The sequence below is a fragment of the Propithecus coquereli genome, unplaced genomic scaffold, assembly GCF_000956105.1.
Source record: "Propithecus coquereli isolate 6110/MARCELLA unplaced genomic scaffold, Pcoq_1.0 Scaffold283, whole genome shotgun sequence".
NCBI lineage: Eukaryota > Metazoa > Chordata > Mammalia > Primates > Indriidae > Propithecus > Propithecus coquereli.
Window position 1 is genome coordinate 1,836,078 of NW_012148430.1, and position 23,377 is coordinate 1,859,454.

A 23,377-nucleotide genomic window follows, 5' to 3' on the forward strand; every position below is an offset into this window, starting at 1 on the left:
GGTGCTTTTCAGAAGAGCCAGGAGGGTGGTGGCCTCTGGGAGAGGGTGGGAGACTGAGGTCGGAGACTGAGCAGGGCCTGGTGATGGGAAGGGGGGGTGACATTCTGAAAGCAGGTGGAAGCCCTTTGGGCATTTTAAGCAGGGGTGTGGCATATCCAGTTTATACTTACAAAAAGATCACACTCAGAAGGAGGAACGTCTGGGCATCGCCCAACCAATTGGGATGTGATTGTGGTAATGCAGGAGGGTGGAGGCTGGGACTAGGGTGAAAGAAGTGGAAGTGATTTTAAAAATCTTCTGGCAGGGTGCAGTGCCTATAGTCTCAGCACTTTGGGAGGCTGAGCCAGGAGGATCACTTGAGGCCAGGAGTTGGAGACCAACCTGGGCAACATAGCCAGACCCCTTCTCTACAAAAAATAAAAAAATTAGCCAGGTGTGGTGGTGTGTGCTTGTGGTCCCAGCTACTCAGGAGGATAGCTTGAGCCCAGGGGTTTGAGGCTACAGTGAGCTATGATCACGACAGTGCACTCCAGCCTGGGTGACAGAGTGAGACCCTGTCTCAAAAAAAAAGAAAGAAAAGAAGAGAAGAGAGAAAAGAAAAGGAGAGGAGAGGAGGAGGAGGAAGAAGAGGGGGAGGAGGGGGAGGGGAAGAGGAAGAGGAAAGGGATTTTCTGGAATAAGGACCAGTAACACTGGGCTTGGGTTGGAGATGGGGAATGAGGAAGAGGATGGTGCAGAGAATCACTCCCAGGTTTTGTTTCCTGGAATGAGGAAGACTGGCATAGGAGCAAGTTCTCTGGGGCTGGATTTGGTTGAACTTAACAGACAGGATTCTGGATTGTGAAGAACCCAAGTTTTGGTTTGTGAATTTTCATTATTCAACTCAAATACCTTTTTAAAATGATTGATTGTTGGATTGATTCATGGATTGACAAGGTCTCACTCTGTCACCCAGGCTGGAGTGCAGTGGTATCATCATAGCTCACTGCAGCCTCCAACTCCTGGGCTAAGCGATCCTCCCGCCTCAGCCTCCCACTTCCAGTCAGCTGTCACCTCCTGCCAGGTGTCTTCTGACAGTTTCTCTTTCCAACTTTGCTTCCTACCTCCCGCTGCACGCTTAAGGCTGTCCTCCTCCTGGCCTGGGCTTTACAAGCCTCCTGAGGGAATGTGCGTCGTGCCTGCTAATCCAGCTGCTCATTCCTCACACCCCCTCTTTATCGTAACGGTCAAGGTCTTCTAGTCATTCTGATACCGTCTTCTTTACGGCAGCAAAAGGACAGTTACAGGGAGTAACCTCAAGTGGCATGCATGCCCCCCCAGTCTGCATTCTTGGGGTGGTGTCATGATGGTGAGTCACTGCAGTGTTCCACAGACCCCCTTTCTGCATGGCGAGTCTTGGGGGTCGTCATCACCAGTAAATACCGCCAAGTCCTAGCAAACTTGGCCAGTTCACTAATCTGGATGATTCAGAAAATCAGGATCAAGAAATGGAAGTTACATAGCAACTGCCAGCACTGCTAACACCAAACAAAGACAGCCAGGCCAAGTGAATCCTGGGACCGAATGAGAGGAGGGAAGAACACAAACGGCAGAATTGTTAGGGAGGGACTGAAGCTGGCGCAGGAAGTGGCTGGCCTGCCACACCAGGAAAGGGAACAGCTGCAGCTAAGCTTGCTGTTTTATTTTTGTTGTCTGTAAGTGCATTACAGCCGTGATAAAATTTATAGCTTGCAATTTGTTTTCACATACTGCTGCGTTCCTGAGAAACCATTTATAAAACCTGCTTTTTCTCTATTCTGTCAACTTCAGGAAAACTGAACTTCCAAAAAAAAAGTCTTTTTAACTTCTCCTAAACAAAACGTTACACAATCCAAGCCATATTGAAATAAATACTCTAGCCTAGAATTTATGCTCAAGGACAACTTGTTATGGAGGTTGTGTACTTAGAGCACATTTTGTAAGAGTGGAAACATACAGAGGAGGCGCAGAGCCTTTTCAGATGTTTGTATATATATTTTTGTCCTGCTCTATGCCCGTGTAAATAATCCTGATTCAACAGCGTTCCAAGGCGATTGGTACAAAATGCCACGGCCACTTTCCAAAACCATTCTTTTGTGTAAGTACGTTTAACGTTTCAGTAAGTTCTGAATACCCCAGGCCACAGATCGGAGCTCATGTACTGGTTTCACGCTCTTTCTTCCCTCTTTGTTCGAAAAGTGCTTGCCTCATGCTCACTCCCTGGCTTTCCTCTGTCTCTGATTGAAAGTGGAAGTACTTCCTTTCTTCTCACGCCGTTTGAAGTTGCAACGTGTGTGACTCATCCCAGGCTGAGAGTTTTGTAGATGAGCAGGGTGGGTCCCCAGCTACTAGCTGAACCCTGAGAATCGACTGTGGCCGTAGCCATGAACACTGGCCCTTGTCCCCATGCAAAACCCACTGAGCCAGGACGGGGACCAGGACTGGTGGCCACACCCCTCGGCCATTAGCTCCTCCCATATAGTAGTGGCCGTGTATACATTGCATGCTGGCAAATTCCTTTCTCATATGCTTTCTATTTTATTTTTTAAAATTGTATTGCTAATCTTCTCTGTATCATCCCAGTTTTAGTAAATATGCTGCCAAAGCGAGCACATCATACTCTTTTTATAGGTGAGGCAAGGAAGGCTCGGAGATTTTAAGTAATTTGCCCGAGCTCGCTGAACTGGAACATTGACTCTCTCAAGTCTCAGAACTCTTTCTACTGAAAGAGAAAGATGAAGTCTGAGGAAACCACGGTGATTCTGTCTTTGAGAAATGTTTTATTCTAATAAGTAAGATTTTGGATATTCTGAAGATAAAAGAACCTGGCAGCCCCGAGAAGACAAGAATACAAAGGGCGAAGTTGTTGGGGAGGTGAATCACGGAAGCCCGAGAAGCCGGGTTCAACAACTGATGCAAAATGCTGCTGAGAGTTTGAAACGTGTGAGGGGGCGTCTCCTTGAGATGAGACCGGGCCTTACTCAGTTTCGCATCCCAGACATTGTCGCTCGCTGTCTGCTTAGGAAGGAATGAGAGGCAGGAAGGAGGGAGGAAGGGTGTGGACTGGCCTCCCTGGCATCCTGTTTGCTCTTTATATGCTCTTTGTTTCTAGGTGTTCACTGTGCTTTCGTTACCTTAATGAATATCTTATATACAAACCTTTTCCTTAATTTGGGTACTTTTCGTAGAAAAAAAATCATGAAAATTTAAGAGGCATGGGAAGTCAGTCATGGAAAGGAGGGATAAAAGGCTACTGCCATTTTGCTAACAGTACAGTTAACATAAGAACTCTTTATACTGATGAGTACGCAGTTCTCATCCCTTCTTTAACTAGGGCAACAGCTGTACCAATCAGAATTATAATTTTATCTAAAAATATTTCAGGTACAGAAGCAAAAGTCCCTATTGCAGTGTGTAACACACTCAGGAGGCACCTGAAATATTACTGATTTAAATAGCGATGTAACTTGACACTGTGATCCCTCCAATGATTCATTGCTGTGCTCATCACTTTCTTTTAAGTGACACTTTATTGGCAAGGTCGGACTTGAATAAATCTTTGAAGAACACTGTTGGTCGTGGAGGACTTCCTTGTCAATTTATCACACTAGGTGGACAAAATAGAAGAGACATTTTGTTTACCTCTTTTTAATGGTGACAAATTAAAAAAATAGCATGTCCAGAAGAGGAATATACAAAGTTACCATCTCGTTTGCTTTTGGATTAAGACTGAACTGTTTTGAGAATGGCCTGCAAATGTTCGTAGATGCCCGTTGGCTGCACAAATGGCAAGAACCATAGCTATAGAACTTAACTACAGATTTGTTCGTTTGCTCTATCGTCAGATAAAGATCTCTACTATTAATTTTGAATTCAAGGTAAACGCCAGCGATCTTAATCTTCATGCTCGAGCTTTGAGGCATGTCCATACCATCCAGTCTACACAATGCATTAATACTTTCTAATCAACTCTTCCTGCCCCTTGTGGAAATGCACCTATGCCAGGGTATTTTGACTCTATATGGTCCTTAGGTAACATCCACTTGTATGAAAAGACTTTGTCTTTGGAACCAGTTTCCCTTCCATTTCTCATTACTACTTACTTAGTGAACTAATATACTAATTAGCCAGTTTTTTTGTTGTTTTTTTTTTTGTTTTTTTGTTTTGAGACAGAGTCTCACTGTGTTGCCCGGGCTAGAGTGCTGTGGCGTCATCCTAGCTCACAGCAACCTCAAACTCCTGGGCTCAAGCGATCCTTCTGCCTCAGCCTCCTGAGTAGCTGGGACTACAGGCATGCGCCACCATGCCCAGCTAATTTTTTCTATGTATTTTTAGTTGTCCAATTAATTTCTTTCTATTTTTAGTAGAGACAGGGTCTCGCTCTTGCTCAGGCTGGTCTCGAACTCCTGAGCTCAAACAATCCGCCCGCCTCGGCCTCCCAGAGTGCTAGGATTACAGGCATGAGCCACCGCGCCTGGCCAGCCAGTTTTTTAAAAATCCTCATTTTAGAGCTAGTGTTTCATGCCTTTTTCAAAGGGGAGAGAAAAGTAGGGTAGAGAACTAATGTGCTGCAGGAGGAGGAACACACGACTTGGGATCCGTCAGAAAGTCAAGACGTAGGTTACGATCAAAGAACCGTACGGCTTATTATTGATGTGCCCATTAGCAGAGCGCCTTCATTCTGAGTTACAGTAAAGTGGTGATCACAACGGCTGTGACGCCAGCTTCACAGGGTTGGGTGAGGACGATAAGTGTGAAAATCTTTGAAAACTTGAGGATCTAAGGTTGTTATTTCCAGATTCCATTGTTTTTTTTTTTTAAAAGCTTTACTGAGATAAAATTCACATACTTAATACATTTCACCCATTTCAAGCGTACACTTCAGTGGTTTTTAGTATATTCACAGATATGTGCAACCATCGGCACAGTCAATTTTAGAATATTTTTATCATCTTGAAAAGAAACCCATACCCTTCAATTATCACTTCCTGGCCCCCTCCACTGCCTTTTTAATTTTTATTTTGTGTTTATTTATAGAGACTCTAGGATAATTTTTTAAATTAAATTGAGTAAAAATAAGATTACTTGTGGACGACATGAGAATACTATGAAGAGCAAACTGTAGGGCTTCCCGGTTAATGATCTAAGTGCGTTGGCAGGATGAGGGATGATGAGCTAAGTGTTAATAAATGATACTACTAGGAAGAGTACAATTCCCAGTCGTGTCTATTTTAAGAAGCAGAAAAGATGGCGAGTACTCACTGTTACTATCACACTGAAGTCGCAGGCACTCCCCGCACGCAGGCTGGGGCGGAGTGGGTGCCGGGATGAGCAGAGAGGGTGGGTGCGCTGCCCCCGAGAAGCAGGTCTTCCCAGCCCAGGAAATCCACACTGTACTTTCTTACCTGTCCCTCAACTTTATAAACATGAAATGACTTCATGCAGCAGAGATGGGAAGGAAAGAGGACGGCTGGATGGAAGAAAAGAAGGAAGGGAGGGAGGGAAGGAGAAAGGAGCCACTCTGGGAGCTCCTCTGATATTTTGTGCAACCCAAACATTAAGTTGACGTGTTGAAACAGGGTGAAAATCTGCACGCGTAGTGTTGACTGGGGAAAAGGAACTCAAGCGTGGCCTCCTTTCTCTTCCAGGCCGCCAGATCCCACCCTTGGACCCCCATGAAAACGGAAACAGTGGGACGATCAAACTTGTGAAGCCGGGCGCACAAGCCAGCCGGCGGTGCTGTTAACCCAGGGGCCACGGTGCTTGAAGAAGCCGGAGCCCACGCCCCTGTGCGCTGCCGAAGGACCCCACGCTCGGTGGCCTGCACCTTGCTTTGAGAAGAGTGAGCACCCTGGCTTTGCATCCTGGAAGCTCTGCTGGAGCAGAGCAGGAAATGCCCCCCAAAAAGGAATTTGGAAAACTCTGGAAAAACCCACTATACCGTCACAAAATGGCCTTTAGTGCGTGAAATGCACATGGGAGGATTTGTACTTATTAGGTAATAAGTATAGTTGCATTTTTTTGTTAAAAACCTTAAAAAATTCTTGGATTTGTACAAAAGTCTTGCTGCCTTATGTGTATGGGATTCTAACGTGGTGTTCCACTTGGATGTCCTGTTTACCTAGCCAAACTTCAGTAACTTCTTCAGTGCCATTGCCTTTGCTACCTAACCGACCTTCACTGGAGGGAAATTTAATTTAGAAAGTTAGTTTTTAGCTAGCTTTGGAAGTAAGCCTTTATTTATTACTTTTCTGAAGGAAATCAGAGAAGTGTAATTGGACCATTGCTCGGACTGAGACTTGAGCTATTATAAAAGAGGAGAGAGATGTATTAGAAACTGTTGTCTACATCTCTTTTAATTGGTGGACATTTTTCTAAGTTTTAGCCATATATAAACAAACCAAATTGGACTAAATACAATATTGCATATAATTCTGGGATTGGGAAGCCTAGTTTGAAAGAGTCATTTAAGCAATGACTGTGTAAGCGGTGATAAATGTAGGATATAAATATTATTCAAGAAACCACCTGACATGCATCACCAGCATACTAATAAATTCCTACTCTCTTAGGTAAGTTTATGCACTTAGTATTATTTTACTAAGAGAATAATCATGGTGTTATATCTAGGGAAAAAAATTAACTGGAATTATTAATAAATGTAATGTTTGAGTCTAAATCTTAGGGCAAACTTCTAATAATAGCAGTTAGTAATAGGTTACAGGAAAGCCAGCCAGAGGAAGTATCAGCACCTTAAAATCCTAGACCCAGAAAACTGCAAAATCAGAGAAGGCGTTTTAGATGTTGCCAGGCTGGGGAGGAGGTCTGGGCCTGGAGTCCAGTGAACTGAGGATGGGCTTCCATGAGAACCTTCCTTTTCGGATTCCCTGTCTGTTCAGTTAGTTAAACATGTCTGAGTCCAAAGGCAGTAAGGAAAGAAAAAGCAGGGAAAGGAAGAAAAGCGATTTCCGTTGAAAATTCAAATCCTATTACCATTCTAACTTTCATAAAAACTTGGGATCAAGAAGCAGTTGATCTCCTGTCAGGGCCCATATTGGGAGGCGGTTCTTAAAGGCTGTTAGGATCAGTGCTCAGAAACGCTCATCAGCAGTGTGCTAACAGGGGCCAGCCAGCACCTGCTTTGCCATGACCAGTCAAGGGCCAGCAAACCTTCGCTGACAACCTGCCACGTGAAAGTCAGGAAGAGCTGTGAGCTGATTAAAGACCCAGCACTTAACTCAGCAGGAGCTGGGGCTGTGGAGCCATTGGGGGCTGCCCCCACCCGCTCAGAGCCAGGTTTACACTTTCTTTATGTTGACTGTAACCAAGGAAACAGGGCCAGGTTGAAATACAGGTCCATGTCTTTCAACTCAAAACTGTGCTGTCAAATTGATGTTCTTCCTGCTTCACCCAACTTGTGAGTGTTGATTGACAATCTTAGGATGTGAAGGCTGGAAAACATTTATTTTGTTTCAAGAGTTCCACTTGGCTCTCCCAGACAGGTAGCTCAAAAACTGCTGGCAAGTGGCATTTGGATGTCCTAGCAGGGCCTTTCCAAGGATTTTTAGGGTTTTTTCCCCACATTATCCACATTATTGGCTTGACATGATTCTGCTTTGAAGGCCAAGAAATAATCTTACCTCTTGCCAAAGGTAAAAAAATTTGAGTTGAAAATTGAAGTGACCTCTATCCAGGCGACATTCAGACTTATTTTTGTACCTTTCCCTAAGAACCTGGGTTTATCTCCACACAGCTGCTCGGGTTTCCCAGCTAAGGTGGTAGGCATCCCAGCAGAGAGTTTCGCAGCTTTGGGCTGGGTTTGCAGTGGTTGTATTTTGCATAAAATGTCCAGTCTTAACCATATGTAGTGAGCTACCCGCTAATGAGCCCATGGTTTTATTTCAGAAGCACATGAGGGTGTGAAGCCACTCTTTTCCCTTTCTGTATTGCCTTAGCTACTCAAGCCAGTCAGAGGACAAAAAATACATACATGCATCATCACCATTCGCAGCAGTCAGCCAAGAGGGCAGATCACACTTGCGCGTGCGAGTATTCACACAGACATTGAGCCTTCTCTGAAGACAGGTGCTCAGGCCTTGTCCACAAGGAGGTTTTCCTACTGTGCTTTATTTTTAGCTTGAAATTACTTTCTGGCTACTCTAATAATTGAACCATAACCAAGTAATATGATGTAAAGACCTGGAAATTACCGTTGCTAAAAAATGTCAAGTAGTTTCACGTGCTGTAGCATCCTTGACATCATTTTCCAAAATTTGCTCCTTTTCCCTTGTTTTCTTTCATATGTGTGTAAATGTGTAAATATGATTATATATTTGTTGCGCTGATGTGTAATCCATTCCACTGGCTGAGTTTGGCTCATGGCTGTGTGCTATATAAGGTAGGCATGGACTCTCAGAGGGACGATTTCCCAGTGGAAATCTCTAGAATGGAGTCATGCAAACATTTTAAAACATTTTATGTAGGTACGTAATCGACTTGCCATTTTATGGTTAAATACGGTACGTTAAAGTGCTGAACATGACTTTACCTTGCAGACTAAAAGGTTGGAAACCTAAAACTAACTGTTACCCAACAAAAAGGGCTGTGCCCCACTGAAAACTGAGTTCATTTTCTGAGGGAGGTTTGGACGACTGAAATATTTCCTCTACAATCAAGGATTTTGTCATGTGATGACTGAAATTGAGTTTCCTTTTCTTCTTTGTTTTTTTGTGTGTGTGTGTGGGTTCTACTTCCCACTGCTCTGTGACGCTCTTGGCAAGTCCAGCGATGAGCTAGCTTATGAACTACAGGGCTCTGGGCTGTATTCAGACCTATTAGGTTTCAAGTTTACTCTTTTAACATCATTGTTGAAACCACACCCAGTAATTCAATGGCGCTGCTCCCTTGTGCAAACTGTTCCCTTTTCTTGTGTTTTTGTAAAGGGCTTCCGTCTGGGCTGGACCCAGTTCTTGCACATAAAAGACGCTGCTGCAGACAGCTAGGGCCTTTCCACTTGTATTCTATGCTATAGTACAGCATTTCTCTCAACAATGCCCAATTGTATCTGTTATTTTTGGTTTAACACACACTGATACGTACTAATAAATATTTTAAGTTCTACCAAGTTTGTCTTTTTCTTATTATAATGTTCAGTAGAATAATTTTTTTAAAATCACAGTCAACTCGGAGTAAAGAATGATGGTTCCCCAGAGAAACGTGTGCACCTTTACATGTGAAGACATGCATAAGGATGTTCGCTGAAGCACTGTTTGCAATAGCAAAATGTTGTCTTCCACTAAGGAAATGGATCAATTAAATATGGTACCATCACATGATGAACACCACGGGGTAATTAAAATGAATGCGATATCTGTAATTCACCAATATTTAGCTCAAAAACAACGTGGAGTGCAGGGCTGCCATCCTGCTCCCCCGAAGGAGCCTCTCCCGTAGTCTGTGTGAATGGAGCCCTCAGGAACTGTGCAGTGCACAGTATGGGCAACCAGCCTGTGGCCCTGGCTGAACGAATAAAGCAAGCTGAAGAAGCACTAATGCATATCAACTTACACAAAACAATAATGTATGTTGCTTGTGAATGTTGTGTCTGTGTTAAAATAAAAGAAGAACTAGAAGGAAAAACATGAACTTCGTGATGGTCCTTGCCTGTGGGAAGGGAAGGAAGTGAATAGGATCAGGGAGGAAAACAAAGGACATTTAACTATCAGCAGTTTTTATTTACTTCATGATATAAAAATCTGAAGCCAACACAATGAAATGACAATATTTCGAAGTATGTGTTTTATTAGCCTCTGTATTTTTTTCAAAGAGAAAGGGGTATGGAGAAAAGAAACAATAAAGGATTAGGCTGACTTTCATATGCAAGAAAGATTTCCTGAGTATAACTGCCCACTCCGTGTAGCCAGAACATTCGACGAGGTGGACTCGTTCCCGCCCTTCTCCATCGCGGCCTCCGTTGCCCGCCGCCAACACGCTTTCTCAGACACGCTCTCGTGGAGCTCGCGTTTTCTCTGCAGAGCTTTGGTGTCTGGATGACATGGGAAGCAGAGGGTGGAGAAAGAAGCAGCGCCTTCGCCTTCTCTGCATCCGAGACGCTGTCTGAGGCACCTGCCGGGAGGCTGCTTCCAACATGCAACCGAACAAGGAAAAGAAACACACCATTGCCAACGAGAGACCAGGGAAAACATGCCTTTCTTTTGCATTTAGTAAGAAGCGGTTACCTATTTATGGCAACTCTGGAAGATGTTTTTGGAAATAATGCCGTGATTGGATTCAACCAGCAGACTTTGTGCAGGCCAGCCTCTTTGTCAACAGCACTGCTCGGGGGTTCCATCCCCCCACCCCCTCAGAGCTGCTCGTCCCGCACCGGGGCTGTATTTAATAGGACCCGATGGGAGCAGTTACGCACTGAGGCTGGAGGGGTCTTCATGGCGACTTGCACACTTTACCAAACAGCTCTGGCTCAAATGCTGCTTTGAACAGTCTGCAAACACTTCCTGTTCAGACAGGTATTGTCCAGAGAGCAAGACTTGCAGGTTGGAAGAGGACGGAGACTTTGCCCCAAGTTTGTGAGCATTCGTCTCCAGGAGTGTCTTCTCTCAAGTTTTCAGACATACTGTAGCAATGTGTAGTTGAACCAGCTTTTTATACCAATGTGAAGCTATCATCTACCTTCCATGCCAGTGTTCTATTAAAAAACTGAAATGATGGGGGCCGGGCGCAGTGGCTCACGCCTGCAATCCTAGCACTCTGAGAGGCAGAGGGGGGAGGATTGCTTGAGCTCAGGATTTCAAGACCAGCCTGAGCGAGACACCATCTCTACTAAATATAGAAAAATTAGCTGGGCATGATGGTGGGCGCTTGTAGTCCCAGCTACTCGGGAAGCTGAGGCAAGAGGATCGTTTGAACCCAGGAGTTTGAGGTTGCAGTGAGCTATGATGATGCCACTGCACTGTACCAGGGTGACAGAGGGAGACCTCTGTCTCAAAAAAAACAAAACTGGAAAGATAACACCAAGTATTGGTAGGTATAACTGAAAAAAATAGGCAGTCCCATACATGCTGGTTGGAGTATAAATCAGTGCAGTCTTTCTATGTAGAAAGCGGTTTGGCAGTGTATATCCAAAATATTTGAAATGATCATATCCTATGACCCACTAATTCTGTTTTTCTGTTTCTGGGAATTAATTTTAAGTATGTGTGTGTCAAATGATCATGAGCAAATGACTTGGTTTCCGTAGGCCTCAGCTTCTTCCTAAAATGGGGATGGCGCCGCATCACAGGGCTGATGTCGGGATGAGGCGAAATCCTTGTCTGCGCATCACTTGGGACCGGGAGCTTAGTGGCTGTGGTGATGCCGTGGGCTTCAACCTTTGCCGGGGAACTGGGGAGAGTTCTTTTTTCCTGTCCTCTTTCTGTTCTTTTTCTTTTTCTTCTCTTGGGAGGCAGTGTGGTGTGGAGATTAAGACATCCGGAGTCGGACCACCTGAATTCAAGCTCTGTAATTTGGTGACAGTGGGACCTTTGGCATGTTGGTCTCTCTAAGCCTCTAGTTTCATCATATGTAAAATGTAGATAATAATTCAAATGTACACACATCCACTCCTCTGGAATCCAGAAAGCTTCATAAATAGAAAGATTTTTCCCTGAATTTGATGTGGACTCATTTGGCAGCAAAACCAAACCTGAACTGATGTGATGCTATTTATAATCATTATTTATCTAACCAGGAGTAAAATTTGTATAATTAGCTGCGGAAATACTACTGTGTTTGATTATAGGATCCTCCCGCAGTCTGCTGCAGTGTTCTGTGATAGATGTGCTATTTTACTCTTACAAAATCCAAACAGAATTCTGAAAACATCTTCCCCCAAGGTATAAGTATCGTCAGTCCACAGGATCTACCCCCGAGTGTGTTGTGGGGATTGAGTGACACTTGGGGGACTCCAGGCAGCTCTTGGGGATGCTGTTCGCATGGAAGGCCGACGCCAGGCACCTCCTAAGTGGAGCCACGGGGTTCACCCTTCAGAAATGTTATGGCCCTGGCACCAAGCAAGTGCCCAAAACAGTAACAGCTAACAGGAATTCAGTGGCCGGCTGTGTGCCACACACTATTCTAGGCGCTTTATTTACATCATATTACCTCTTTTTATTTTTACCACAACCTTTCTGAGGTAGATACTATCATCTCCATTTTACAGATCAGGAAACTGAGGCACAGAAGGTTAAGTAAATTGCCCAAGGTCATAGACTTTCTGATCAAGAGAGGCAGAAGTCAAATGCTAGCTACTGCTATTCTTTTCTCTCATTATAAGTACTGCAAATAATAAAGGGATGAAGAAAAGGAAATTCACGTTTATTGAAAATTTCCCGTGGGTTACATTCAAATTGTATCCATTTTATCCACGAAACAAATCCGAGAAGAACGAGCAATTGTTCTCCTTGGTACAGAAGGCGCAGGGGGAGCTGACACGACTTCCTCAGTTTTATATGGTGAGTCAGGAGGGCAAGCTGCCTTCACGCTGACGTCCGTCCGTCCTATTACAAAACACATTCTTTCATCTTGCGTAAGTTTTTTTTTTTTGAGACAGAGTCTCGCTCTGTCACCTGGGCTAGAGTGCCGTAGTGTCAGCCTAGCTCGCAGCAACCTCCAGCTTCTGGGCTCAAGGGGTCCTTCTGTCTCAGCCTCCCGAGCAGCTGGGACTACAGGTGCTACCATGCCCGGCTAATTTTTTCTATTTTTAGTAGAGACGGGGTCTCCCTCTTGCTCAGGCTGGTCTCAAACTCCTGGGCTCAAGCAGTCTTCCCACCTCGGCCTCCCAGAGTGCTGGGATTACAGGTGTGAGCCACCTCGCCTGGCCTCGCAGCGAGTTTTGATGAGGGGGCTAAAGGTTAACTGGCTCCAGGCAGAAGAGCTGAGTCACCCAATTCATGGAGGCTTGCCGCTTTGATGGGAAGGTCTGGTCCCGACTGCTGGTGCCACTCTCCTTGGCCCTGCCTGATGTCTCTCTCCCGTTTCCCTGACCTTGGTGTTGAAAGCCCTGCTCGGCCCTCACTGAAGTTAACTGGCTTTTTGGAATGACACAAATCATTCCCAATTGCATTAGGGTCCAGCGATGTCAACTTTGTAGGGCCTGAGGCCCTGAGTTGGCTTCTGAGAATCCAGTGCCCAAACCGGTGTCCCCAAGTGGGCTAGGATGGCCTGCGGGTGGCTGGCTTGTCTCCTTAATTTCGAGATCTCCCTGGATTTGCACGTACCTTTTCTCTTCTGCTCTTCTGGAAGAGGATCCCAACTCATTTCTAAGGCACATCCCAAGCTTTTTTTTTTCTTTTCCCTCTTAAAATTCGTCCTGCACCGTCTCCCCCTCCCATCAACCTACATTCATGTCTTCTCTGGTTTTGATCAACTATTGTTCTTTCTGTCTCCTTTCCCCCACTAAGCCACCCTCTCTTCCCCTAAACTGATGAAATTCTGAAACAAGAATCGTGATCTACCCACTTGACCTCTAGCCACTGCCCGCCCGAATTCAGCCCATCTCTCTCACTTTCAGAGACTACCCTGACCTCCCCCACAGCCCCTGCCGCTCCTGTCTGCCCACTCTGCCCACCACCACTGGGCACTGGAGGCAGTCTGCCCTGCCGTGGTTCCTCAGCTTCTCTTTCTATCCCTTTTCATTTTCCTTTGCTGGCTCTTCTTAGACCCCCTACCTGCTTAAATGCAGGTACTTCCTGCAAATTTGTGTTCCCGGTGCCCCTCAATACACCACCTTCCTTCTGATTTCATCAAGTCTATGGCGTCAACTATTGCCTCTAGGTGTGTGGCTTCCAAACTGTGGTCTGGCCTGGCTTCTCCCTAGAGATCAGCCTTGATCCCCAGCGGCAGGGTGGGTGTGCCCGCAGGTGTCCTGCTTCAGGTCCCAAAGCCCCCTCCAGGCACGCAAACCCCGCTGCACCTTGCTAGCGCTGCAGTTCGTGCACTGCATTCTCTCAGTGGCGGAGGCTTCTATCTGAGAGTGACTTTCATTCAGCTACTTCCAAGCATTGACCAAACCATGTAAATTCTATTTCCAAATTTCTCAAACCTTTTGACACTCTTTCCACTGTCCTAGTGTAGCCTCTTAATCTGTTCTGTCTTGGCTATTGCAATAGCTTCTCAACAGTTCTCTTTGAATGCTGTCTTAGGCCCTCAGATCTATGGTTGAATATGCAGCGTGAGTCAGCTAAAATACAGTACAAAGTCAAGTACAAATCACGTCATTTCCTCCAGCTCAGCCCCATCCCCGCCCCAGCCCAGCCGGGAGCCCTGCTCCTGCCTCTGTCTGTGTCATGCTGGTTGCTTTCTCCTGCCCTGGGAAGGCCATCCTCATTGCTACCCTCTGCCAGATGGTGCACCACCAGCCTTCCGGAGGCTGGCAAGCAATTCTAGGAGGCTCTCCCAGATCTTCCCAGGGGGATAATAGTCCCCTCTTCCAATCACTCTAGAGTTGGGGGCAGCAGGTTAGCCTGTAAGTTAAGGGCAAATAGCGTTTATCAAAGACGTGTTTAGTGCATGTTTTGCACTAAATACAGTGAGTCTAGTATTCAAATGTCATTTTTATTCCCTACATTCCGGATTGCACAGAAGACCAGGAAGTTAATTAGGTATTCCCCTGGAAGGCCAGAGAAGAAGAGAAACTCACGTGACGCAGGCGCTTCAAGCCTGTTGTGCAAGTCTTCACTGAGTGTCTGGGGCGCTCCGCGCCGGGTAAAGACTGCAGACACCAAGCACATCGCTTATCCTCGAGACGCCTGTGTTAGGGCTGGGCGGGAAGATTCGTGCCATGTGACACTGTTCCCTTAGATGTGTGGTGCTGACAGGAGGCGCTGAGTGGCTAGGACTCAGTGTTGACCTGTGACATTTTACTAGTTTTTGATTTAAACATTTTTTTTTCTAATATTCTGTTTCAAAACTTAGTGTGGGTGGTTTGGAAACGTCTTATGGAAATGGTTTCTTTCACCTCTTTCCTATTTCTTTATTGAGAGGCCAAGGTGGAGATGGTGGTTTGCTAGATGTTAACAAAGGTCATTTCAGCAAAAATGTATGTTAAATTAAGTGTTTCAGTGTAAACCTTCTTCAGCTGTTTAGTCCATCCATGCCTTTATTCATTCATGCGTGAAGCACCCACTGAATGCCACACTCACTCATGCGTGGGGCGGGGATGGGGCTGAGCTGGAGGAAATGAGGTATGAATGACGTGAGAACGAGCTCGGGCCCTCCCCAGTGGGCCAGTATGGTGACTCTGAACATCAGAGCTACAGTGCACGCGCTGCAGGATGCGCACTGGGGCTGCTGCTTCGCTGCTCTGTTCTGCCCTGCCGCAGTTCACCAGTTCTGAAGGCAGGCGCGCTCTAGCCCTGTGCTCACCTGCCCGCTTCCTGGAGAAGGCGGGCAGCGGGAGGGAAGAAGAGCACGTGCAAAGAGCAACTGTCCTGTAAATACGTGTACTCTAAATGTAAAGTTTACGTAAAAATGCATTATTATTCTTAAAGACGTTCTTCTCTCTGGATTAAATTCTGGGAGGATGGTAAGAGGTGAGGGGCAGAACCTGCCTCCTGCTTCAGTTAGAACCGTAGGCTGGAGGGCGCGGGGCTAAGTTCCTTCCACCGCCAAATCTTCCATTGCACATGTGATTTCTAGCAGGGCTCTTTTCTTAAAAAATTCCACAAAAGGTACCCATTTTGTATCTTATTTGTGTTTTAGCAGTGATTTGGATTAAATTCCGCCTTCCCATTGCCTATCCATTAACCGAATGAACAAAAGAGTCTGAATCTTTATAGGGCAAATATTTTCATTAAATAGTAAATTGGTGGGCACTCTGGCATATGTAGTATATAAAAAATAAAAGCCCTAAATGTATACATATGATCTCTTTAACGCTCCCTCTGAGATGGTTGAATTTTTAGCAAAAGGAATGATTTATAGACTGACTTCACTTTAAACCATTTCCTCATCATAATAGAATGTTCACTGAATTAAATCTTGGAAAGTTTTAGCATGGCTACTTTTATGCTGTTATATTAATATTATTATTGATTTGGGGCTGCAGAGGAGGTCGTCTTAGAATCAGAAGTTCAGAAGTTTATATACAAATATATCGCCCAGAGTGAAAATCAAAGAGAAGAGAAAATTAATGGATTTAACTGCACAAAACTTGGAGCATCTATATATTGCTCCCAAAATATCATAAACAAAATTAAAAGGCAAACTAAAACATAACCTATGACAATAACTGGCAAAAAGGAAATGATATATAAGTATATATAAAATAAGGAAATTAATATATATGGAGATGCTTCCCTCCCAAGAAATATCAAGGAAATGCTATGATATGGCAATTTGTAAAGGAAGAAACAGAAATTAATAAGTATTTTAAAAATTTCACCTTAATAAAGAAATACGAATTGTTACTCATGACATAAAAACATTTTGGCAAAATCTATCAAAAGTCTTTAAAATGTCCACCAATTGATCTAGGAAATTTCATTTCGAGAAATTTTTCTAAGAGGAAAATAATATGTGAAAAGATTCATAAATATGTTTATTACTACACTGTAACAGTGAAGAATCATAATCAACCTGTATATCCACCAATAGAAAATTATTTAAATAAACTGTAGTTCATCCATTCAAAGGAACACTGAACAGTCATTAAAAGTGATTATCTATGTCAGGCATCAGCAAACTATGGCGGGTTGGCAAGCTGCCTGTTTTTGTAAGTAAAGTTTCACTGGGACACAACCATGACCATTTGTTTATATATTGTGCGTGGCTGCTGCTGTATTATCTGCTGGGGCTGCTGTAACAAACTGCCACAAACTGGATGGCTTAAACAACAGAAACGTATCGTCTTATAGTTCTGGAGGCTAGAAATCCAAAATTATGATGTTCTGAGGCCTGTGAGAAGCGGATCTGTTCCAGGCCTCTCTCATTGGCTTGTGGGACAGCCATCTTCTCCCTGTGTCTCTTCACATCCTCTTCCTGCTATGTGTGTCCATGCTCAAATTTCCCCTTTGTATAAGGATACCAGTCACGTTGGATTAGGGGCCCACCTTACTGTAGGATGACTCTTAACTAATTATATCTGCAACGACCCTATTTCCAAAAGAAAGGTTGCAGTCTGAGGTGCCGGAGGCTAAGACATCAGCATGTGAATTTTGGGGGTTCACAATTGTACTCATGGTGGCTGCTTTCATGCTACCATAGCAGAGTTGAGTAGTGTGACAGAAACCATGTGGTCTGCAAAGTCTAAAACAGTTATTGATATTATCTGGCCCTTACAGAAAAAAACATTTGCTGACTCCTACTCTGGGTGAACACGTTTTGACATGGAAGTATTCAAAACTTATTTGTAAAAACATTTATTTATTTTTTTTGTGGTAACATAGTATTTTGTTTATTCTGTTCATTAATAACTAATACTTGAGAAAATTTACAATATTAATAGGACTTTAACAGAAGTTCAACTTACATTTTTTTTTTATATCTCAATAAGAGAGAGAGTTAAAGTCATAATGGTCAAGATTATTATGTGGAAAACATAAATAAATGCTTGGTGTTCTTGTGTCTACATACAATTCAGTTTTTGGTGTAAAGTTCTTTGGCTCCAAGAAAGAACATTTGGTTTACTTCAATGCTGGGATGGCCTCTTCTTGGCATTTCTTCTGCTATTGATTTTTAGTGTAGTTATCTGTGATTGTATGAATGGAGTTAAGTGGAGAGATACCCACTATGTTAATTCCAAATAAGAGTATATAACTGATTACCATAGGAATGAAGCAGGCAAATAACATAACTGTCTAATATATATGTATGTATTTGGGTTTTTTTGAGACAGAGTCTTGCTCTGTTGCTGGGGCTGAAGTGCAGTGGCCTCATCACAGCTCACTGCAACATCAAACTCCTGGGCTCTAGTGATCCTCTTGCATCAGCCTCCTAAGTAGCTGACACTACAGGTGTGCTACCACATTTGGCTGATTTTTTCTATTTCTTGTGAAGAAGGGGATCTCTCTCACTCTTGTTCAGGCTGGTCTTGAACTCCTGGCCTCAGGTGATCCTCCTGCCTCGGACTCTCAAATGCTAGGATGACAGGTGTGGGCCACCACACCCGGCCTGCCCAATATTTTTGAGGCTAATAGATTAAGCCTAAAGAGTTTAGTCAAAATTCAGGAATAAAAGCCCGTAATAAAATGAGCCCCGAGTTCTCCGTGCAAGCGCGACCAGGGGGCCTCAAGGGGCGAGAGGGAAGTTGAGAGAAGGGCTTGGCCCTTCTCAATGCTAAGGGAGCTCGCTGGAGGGACACCAGTGTATATTCTTAAGAGAAAAGGATGAGAAAATAGTATTTTTTTGGAAAATTATCTCATTTGAAAATATCTACATGTGAACAGAAAAAAGACAAAGATGATTAGCAGGATCACAATATTAGCAGTGATCCCTGCAGTATGAATGACTATGAGTAATCTTTATTTTCTTTTCTTTATCCATTTTCTAATTTTTCTCTTATGAACATGTATTATTTTTGTAATTATAAAACCAAAAACTTAGGCCAGCATGAGGTATAAGAAAACTAGTCCCTAATGTTGTCCTTGTAAGGGTGTGGTAGAAATGAACTTAGCACCCAGTGTTTATTCCAACTCCCTTCTGGCGTAGCTTCCCAGTACTGCAAAGGTTGGCAACGAAAGCTATGTTTCCTTGACTCCCTTGCAGCTATGGTGCTGGTTGTGAATTACAGTTCACCAGTAGATGAACGTGCTTGAGAAGGAGGCCACTGTTCGCAACTTCTGCCCCTTCCAGCAGGGGCCCGGTGGGAAGTTGGAGCAGAGCACCCATGTTCATCCCCAGCTCTGAGCTGGGAGCGGGTGAGGCTGGGGTGGGCTCACCCTAGGATGGTAGCTCTCACGGATAGTTCTTGAAGCCAACAGTCAGGACAGCAGCCTTCTGATTCCCCACCTTCTGGATATGCTGGAGGCTGCAGCACCCTGGCAGGCATGTTATGTAACACTGTTCTGTGTTCCGGGAATCGTTCCTAGACACCTAGCCTAAACAGGCAGCCTTGCCAGCAGTTTTATAATTGCCGAAATCATCTTATGCCTGAAATAGCTGGTTGTTTTTGTTTCCTGAGACACAACCCTGACTCACATGAGTTCTCATGAGCGCTTTGGGGATGAGCTTGTGCTGAAGGAAAACATACATTTTATAAGTCGAATGAAAATGATTCAGAGGCATCAATATTTCAAGTCGCTTGGAACCCACATGAATTGCAGAAGGAAGAGTAAAAATAACTGGAACAACTGCCAAGCCTAAAACACAACTAAGATCTCTGAGTGTAAACGCAATAGGGTCACAGATTTCTTCTCTTTTGCTAAGATGTATAGATATGATGTAGCCTAAACACTTCTCTAAGATGGATCTACTCTTCTACCACCCATGAGCCTTCTCTCAGTGGGTTTTGTGGTGGGATGGCGAGGAGGAGAGAAACTGAATTAAAATTGCCTGTTTATGGAATTTCAGTTTAAGGACACTCTTCCATGGTGGCAGCAGCTCAACCTCTCATATCCGCCCTTTCTCGGTAGTGTCTGGGTGAACAGGGCTGTGTGGGTTAGTGAGGCCAGACGCTCTGGCCTCTTGCTGGTTTCATCTGGCCGGGTCCCCAGACAGGACTGTGAGGATTCACTGACCCCATGTAGGGTGGGAGCATTGTGTTGTTACTCGCGGGCGGAGTCTGCTCTAGTCCTTGCCTCTGGTCACAAATGCCCCCATGCTGTGGCTTCATGGTGCTTCCTCTGGGCCCCTATTGTTCCCTGGTCTCAGAGCACTCCCAGCCCCACCCAGGGGGTGCAGAGCTTCTGGGTCCCTGGCATGCCTCCGGAAAGCTGTGGGGCCAGGGGCCTGCCCCGGGCTCACGCACCCATTCATGCCCTGTGCTAGTGGCCATGCTGCGCCGGGGCAAGTGCTGTCGTGGATGGGGAGTCCATGTGAACTCTTCCTGGCCTTCTGGTTGGAGGAGGCCAATTTCCCTCTGCTTCCAGCTTTCCTCTAGCACGTCTGACCAGCGTCCATGCCAAGGTTCTGAGCTGGAGGGGGAAGCCGGGACACATGCTTCTGTCCTGCTGCTTCCTCATCCACCGGCAAGGAAGGGGTGACATTTTCACTTCCTCCTCTAGTTAGGGAGTTCCTCTGTGTCATAATCTGCTCCCTTCCAAATAGCTGTAACTCTATATAAGCCAGAGTCCAACGAGAAATTAATTTACCAATGAGCAAGGTCCAAAGACAGTATCCCTTTTTTTTTTTTTTTTTGAGACAGAGTCTCACTGTGTTGCCCTGGCTAGAGTGCCGTGGCATCAGCCTAGCTCACAGCAACCTCAAACTCCTGGGCTCAAGCAATCCTCCTGCCTCAGCCTCCCGTGTAGCTGGGACTACAGGCATGTGCCACCATGCCTGGCTAATTTTTTCCATATATATTTTTAGTTGTCCAGCTAATTTCTTTCTATTTTTAGTAGAGACAGGGAATTTCTTTCTATTTTTAATAGAGACGGGGTCTCGCTCTTGCTCAAGCTGGTCTCGAACTCCTGAGCTCACACGATCCTCCCGCCTCGGCCTCCCAGAGTGCTAGGATTATAGGCGTGAGCCACCATGCCTGGCTTGGTATCCCTTTTATGTTCCTAAAATCTACTTGTGATGACTTGCGTGAGTTATGTCCAATCTCACTGTTTTGGTTCCTTTCTCCTAACATCACTGAGGAGGAGGACATTGAACAGATAAGAGCCTGACATTTATTCCTGTCCTCTGCTTTAAAACAGAGTGCAGTGGAGAGGCCCAGCAGCTACAGAAGCCCTTTGCTTTAGAGAGTGAAGACAACCTCCTGTCCTCTAAAACGTCACATCAGAAAGGTCCCTAAGTCTTTGCCCAAAGTCTCCCAGGGCAAGAGGGCAGAGCTTTCCTTGGCAGTGTCTGAGGAGACAGAGTGGAAGCACGAACTCTTCCCTGGAATGGGACTCACGTTATCAAGAAACATGGATTTGCTAAGGCCAGAAGTCTCTCCCCCATCGCCTTTCCCCCTTAACAACATGTATTTTGGTATAAAAATCCAGCTAATTGAACCACTGCTATTAGACGTTTTGAGGCTTCTATGGAACATGGAGATCTTATTAGTTAGACCACCCACTTGATTTCAATACTTACGTTGTTGGGGTAAAACTAAAACAGGTAAGCATTTGTTCAAAGTCTATGTGGAGAATACAAAATTCTCCATAGATACAGAGGATGTTGGACTGCTTGTGTCGTGCAGAGTGAGAGTGGAAAACAAGCTAATAGTCCCGAACTAATAGGAGAAGTCTTCCCAGAGACAGCTGTGTGGATTCTGACTCCACGGGCTGGGGTGGGAAGGGAAGGGAACTGGGACCAGCCATGAGGAGGCTGTTCCCCTCCAAGCACAGGGTCAGGAACCTGTGTACTTGGATGCGCCTGTGCAAGACAGGGTACAGGCTGGGCTCGTGGGCCCGGGAGGTGGGGAGAGAGACCATCTGGCAGGAGCTGGACATTTGACATCCTGTGGCACTTCCCAGAGGAAGCTAACATGGTCACAAGGAGACACTAGGAGATGGTCACAATGGGTAAGTCATAAAGAGAAAGCTAGAGCTGGAGAATCCTGCAGGAGATTGTGGGAAAGTTGGTTCACATGACCCAGCCCAGACAGGACACTTGGCAAACGGTACGGCAGCACGGTAGTTCAGAGCGTGGGCTTTGGGGCCTGCCCCACATCCTAGCTTTGTGATCTTGAGTGAGCCACGTAACTTCTCTAAGGCTCAATTTTCTCATTTGCAAAGTGCTGATCATAATGGTACTTACCTCAGTGGTTTGTTGTGTTGTAGGAAATAATGCCTGTGAATGCGTATCCACAGCCTTGGGCACAGTGTGGCCACCATTGCTGATGCTACCATGAAGCTCTCAGATATCACTGTTGTGAGTATAGATGGGGAAAAGCAGCTGTAACGTGCTACCTGAATAGAAGTTGTGACTCGCATTGTGATGTTAGGTTGGATAGCCTGGAAAAAGCTGGAGGGTACGGCCTCTGCTGTGCGGTATCTGTGACGGATCAGGAGCGAATGTAGACGAGCTGGCCATGGAAGGCGTTAATGCTGGAGCCCCAGAAGGGCCAGGTATGAGGCTGGCTACTCAAGAAGACACAATTGAAGGTGACACTAATGGTGAGTGAGGAGGGAACAGGGTTGCCTTAGGGACCTGTGCACTTAGGGAGTGGTCAGTATATAGTATTGAACCAAGCAGAGAAAGTTGTGGTGAAGAAAAACAAAAACGAAAACATAGCCAGGCTCAGTGGCTCATGCTTGTAATTCCAGCACTTTGGGAAGACAAGGTGGGAAGATCACTTGAAGCCAGAAGTTCGAGACCAGCCTGGGCAACATAGTGAGACCTCCTTTCTAAAATAAATAAATAAATAAATTGGCCAGGCATGGTGGGACTACATGCACATCTGTAGTCCTAGCTACTCAGGAGATCAGGAGGCTGAGGCAGGAGCCTGAGAGTTCAAGGTTACAGTGAGCTATAATTGGGCCAGAATGAGAACCTATCTCTAAAAAACAGTATCTGTCTATATGTATGTATGTATACATATATATATATATATAAGATACATGTAATCACATGCTATTTGGCCTTCTGTTGAATGAGGTTATTCAAATTAATATATCATTCATCAGACTTCATTTATGGTCTCTAAGAATGACATCAGTCTTCCTTGGATTTTATGATTAGACTTCTTATTGTTTCTTCTTTTTCATTTTTATTTTATTTATTTACTTTTTTGTTCAGAAAGTCCATTACAGGTTCTGTCTAGCAATGTGGCTCTTCTGGTTCCAGAGCTCTTGGACACAGCTCAGACCAAAGAGAAGGCCTTTGTTCCCATGGTCAACAGCACACTCTATGTGCCCACAGAGGAGTCTGAGGTCCCACAGAAGGGTGGTGACATTCTCAAGTTCTCAGCAAACACCATGCAGCCCAAGGAGGACAACATCCCCAAGTCCCCAGAAGAAACCATCCAACCCAAGCTGAGCAATATCCCCAAATCCCCAAAAGAAGCCATCCATCCCAAGCTGGGCAGTACCCTCAAGTCCCCAAAAGAAGCCATCCATTCTAAGCTGAGCAGTATCCCTGAGTCTCCAAAAGACATCATCCGTCCCAAGCTGGGCAGTATCCCCAAGTCTCCAGAAGACACCACCTATCCCAAACTGGGCAATATCCCCAAATACCCAGAAAATGCCACCCATCCCAAGCTGGGCATTATCCCGAA

The 23,377-nt window shown here is 45.0% G+C and overlaps 2 protein-coding genes across 2 annotated transcripts in view; both read left to right on the plus strand.

The window, feature by feature from the left end:
- RAB31 (RAB31, member RAS oncogene family) overlaps positions 1–6,595 on the plus strand; it is a 121,192-nt gene extending 114,597 nt beyond the window's left edge. Inside the window, exon 7 of the mRNA XM_012648383.1 lies at positions 5,667–6,595. Coding sequence (XP_012503837.1) covers positions 5,667–5,764 — 98 coding nt within the window. The 3' untranslated portion in view covers positions 5,765–6,595. The remainder of the gene's footprint in view (positions 1–5,666) is intronic.
- A 15,597-nt stretch (positions 6,596–22,192) lies between these two features.
- TXNDC2 (thioredoxin domain containing 2 (spermatozoa)) overlaps positions 22,193–23,377 on the plus strand; it is a 7,593-nt gene continuing 6,408 nt past the window's right edge. The window contains exons 1-2 of the mRNA XM_012648380.1: positions 22,193–22,277; positions 22,900–23,359. Coding sequence (XP_012503834.1) covers positions 22,193–22,277; positions 22,900–23,359 — 545 coding nt within the window. The remainder of the gene's footprint in view (positions 22,278–22,899; positions 23,360–23,377) is intronic.